The sequence below is a fragment of the Microcaecilia unicolor genome, chromosome 2, assembly GCF_901765095.1.
Source record: "Microcaecilia unicolor chromosome 2, aMicUni1.1, whole genome shotgun sequence".
Taxonomy (NCBI): Eukaryota; Metazoa; Chordata; class Amphibia; order Gymnophiona; family Siphonopidae; genus Microcaecilia; species Microcaecilia unicolor.
Window position 1 is genome coordinate 247,853,742 of NC_044032.1, and position 3,359 is coordinate 247,857,100.

Below are 3,359 nucleotides of genomic sequence, written 5' to 3' on the forward strand. Positions count from 1 at the left end.
CACTCTCTGTGCCCTAGCCATGTCTTCTTGCAATCTATGTGTAGTGTGGAGCTTTCTAACATTGCTATTTGCATGTTTAGGTGATCTACATGTGTAAAAGCTGCTGTTTTAACATCAGAACCCTTCTTAAATGAAAGGCCTTAGGTGCCTCTACATCTTGTAAAATGCTAGCATTCGCTTTGCAGAAATCATGGCTAGATTGCAAACATGGACATTTGCATCTACTCTCAATCCCTAAATGAAAATTTGTAAGTGTCTGTGTCTAGATTGTTCAGGTACATATTTTATAATCTTAGTGTGTACTTGGAAATTCCAACCATGCTCTACCCAAACTCTAACCCTGTAAATGCCTGCTAGAGAAGTACATGCCAGCATGTTAGGGTGTGTAATTTTATGTCAGTTGGTATTTTATAAATGTCAATTAACATGCATATTTGTACATATAACACAAAACAATGATTGTAAAATTACCTTTATAGTATTTAAATGTAATCTCTCTGCATAAAGGTGATTCAGTGAGTGCACTCCACGTACATTCAGTCCTGCCATGTACTATTACAACAACATTTAAAATAAAGCATGCATTTTTGTCAATTCTGCAGCAAGTGTTTGAAAAATCACAGTTACCACTATGTTTAATTATTAAGCCACAGATTTTTCAAAAGTTTACTTAGCTAATTTTGGGTAAGCATCTGACCCTGGAAATTTCTTCTCCCCTTTGCAAATTCACTACCCTCATTAGATATGGTGCACCAAAGGTTGGGCTCCAATTTGGGCATATCATATCTGCGTTTCAACAGCAGTTTTATGCCAAAATGGAGGTGAAACATCAGGTACAAGAAAAGTGCATTTAGGTGCTATTCTATAACTTGGGAGAATTCTATAAGTGATGTCAAAATTAGACACTAATTAAGTGTTAAACATTTTGCATGGCAAAGGGAGGTAATGGCTGTTAGATGCCAAAATGGGCCTGAAACAGCAGTCACATGTCACAGTGCACTTAAGCGTTATTCTGTAACTTGGTGCCGAATTATTCTAGTGTATAACTGCAAAGGGGCAATCCAATGGGGGGGGGGGGGGGGGGGGGGAGAGAATATAACTATTTCAGCGTGTGCTTTAAAGAATAGTTGCATTAAAGCCCCCAGCTGTTTAATTTTAGTCACCAGCCTTTTCAGCAGTCATAGACATGGCATAAATGGTCGGTCCTAAAATTTGACACGTAACTGCAGACTTGTGCTACTATTTTATAATAGATTTGATGCCCAACTCTGTCATTAAATAATACAGTTTTTTGGCACCTACCTGTAGTCACCATTTATAGAATTCCCCCAATGTGTTCTAGCATGTAACTACAAGGGGGTGGGGAAGTGTGGGTAGACCATGGGTGTGTCACCAAGCAATGGGCACCACTTATAGAATACTGTCAGTTGCACATCAGAATGCCACATTTAGACACAAAGATTAACAACTGCTCTTCATATGATGTGGCTGCACCTAAATGTTGGTGCTTAACTGTCGGCTTACGTATATGATCTATAAAAAAGCATTTGGTACACAAATTTTTCATAATGAAATACTAACTTAGTGCTCAGATTTTTGTTATCTATTTTTAGTGCCCTTTCCAAAACTGTGTTCTATATGGATGCAAAAATGCCTGCTAATTATGCCTTTGTTTTATCTGTGGACACTACAAGCATAACTCTGAAGCCTCAAAGCCCACCAATCAAAGTGTACTCCATCAACTGCCCAATCTTTGATTGGCTGAAATATATCTGGCTACACTATTTAGCTGTTCTGATGGGGAGATTTTGATCTAGTTACTGTTTTCTAAGCTGACTAGTTCATTCTGGAAACTGCTCATTAGATATATGATTGTTGGTAGTGTGTGATATGGTGTGCTTAGCTGTATTCACTTTTTGCAAGTGAGGAAAGGTACAAACTGTGTTTTTCATTCACTTTTCTTTTCAGCCATTTTCAGACATGCTCCTAAATATATTCTTCAGCAACTGAGTACTTGGAAAGAGGTTTCCTCATGTATCTGAAATCCTGATCCATTTCTCTTAGATGAATGTTTTCTTAGTAAGGGAATAGAAATGGAATGGAGGAATCAGACTGCAGTTACAGAATTTATTCTTGAGGGACCCACAGACCATGAAGAGCTAAACAATGCACTCTTTGTAGTGTTCCTGGCCATGTACTCGATCAACCTGCTGGGGAATGGAACCATGATCTCAATTATTAGTGGGAACTCCCAGCTCCATACACCCATGTATTTATTTCTCTGTGTCTTGTCTTCTGTGGATATGTGTCTCACTTCAGTCACAGTACCCAAAATGTTAAGTAATCTCATCTCTGACAAGAAGACCATCTCCTTCTCCCACTGTTTTATCCAACTCTATTTCTTCATTGTTTTTCTTATAGAAGAATGTATGATCTTGTCTATTATGGCCTATGACCGTTATGTTGCCATATGTAATCCTCTTCATTATATCACAATAATGAATAAGAAGGCCTGTCTTAGCATGTTGTTTGCTTCTGTGATCATCAGCATTATGAATGCTTTGTTGCACACACTGTTGGCATTCCGTCTCCCATTCTGTAAGTCCAACAAGATCCAGCACTTCTTTTGTGACCTCACACCACTGTTACAGCTCTCCTGTAAAGAAACCTCCATCAATGAGTTGGTGATCTTCACAGAAGCCCCAATGGTAGTAATGGGGCCCTTCCTGATCATCCTGATCTCTTACATCTGCATCATCAAAACCATCCTGAAAATGCATTCAGCTGGTGGAAGGTACAAGACCTTCTCTACTTGCTCTTCCCACTTCATTGTGGTAACACTCTACTATGGGTCAATATTGTTCATGTATTTCAGGCCTTCTTCCAGCTATTCCATGGAAAAGGACAAGATAGCCAGTGTGGTGTACAATGTGCTGTCCCCCATGCTCAACCCATTCATTTACAGCTTGAGGAACAAGGATGTTAAGATTGCTCTGAAGAGAGCTATACAAAGAAAAGTTAGCTTCTTCCAAAGGGCAAACTAAGGAAGGAATGTGAAATCTGCTTAAGGAAAGAGACTTTTTTTATTTTGACTTCTGACTCAAAATAATAGAGAAATGGAAGAACTAAGGGCCTCTTTTGCAAAACCATACTAGCAATTCCCACACATCAAATGAGAGTAGCCCATAGGAATTGAATGGGCCTCCTCTCGTTTGCCGCATTGAGAATCAGTAGTGCAACTTTGTAAAAGAGGTCCTTAACTTTAATTTTTCCCAGTCATTAAATACTAGGAATAAGGGCCATCCAATGAAACTGAATGTTAGCAATCTTACTATATAAATGAAGAGTGACTGACGTGT

General features: G+C 38.8%; 1 protein-coding gene across 1 annotated transcript; it reads left to right on the top strand.

Moving 5' to 3' along the window:
* The first annotated feature begins 2,093 nt into the window (after window positions 1-2,093).
* Window positions 2,094-3,044, top strand: LOC115461948 (olfactory receptor 1019-like). Its single transcript, XM_030191999.1, has one exon. It carries the CDS (start codon window positions 2,094-2,096, stop codon window positions 3,042-3,044), a length of 951 nt encoding a protein of 316 aa, XP_030047859.1.
* The last annotated feature ends 315 nt before the right edge of the window (window positions 3,045-3,359 follow it).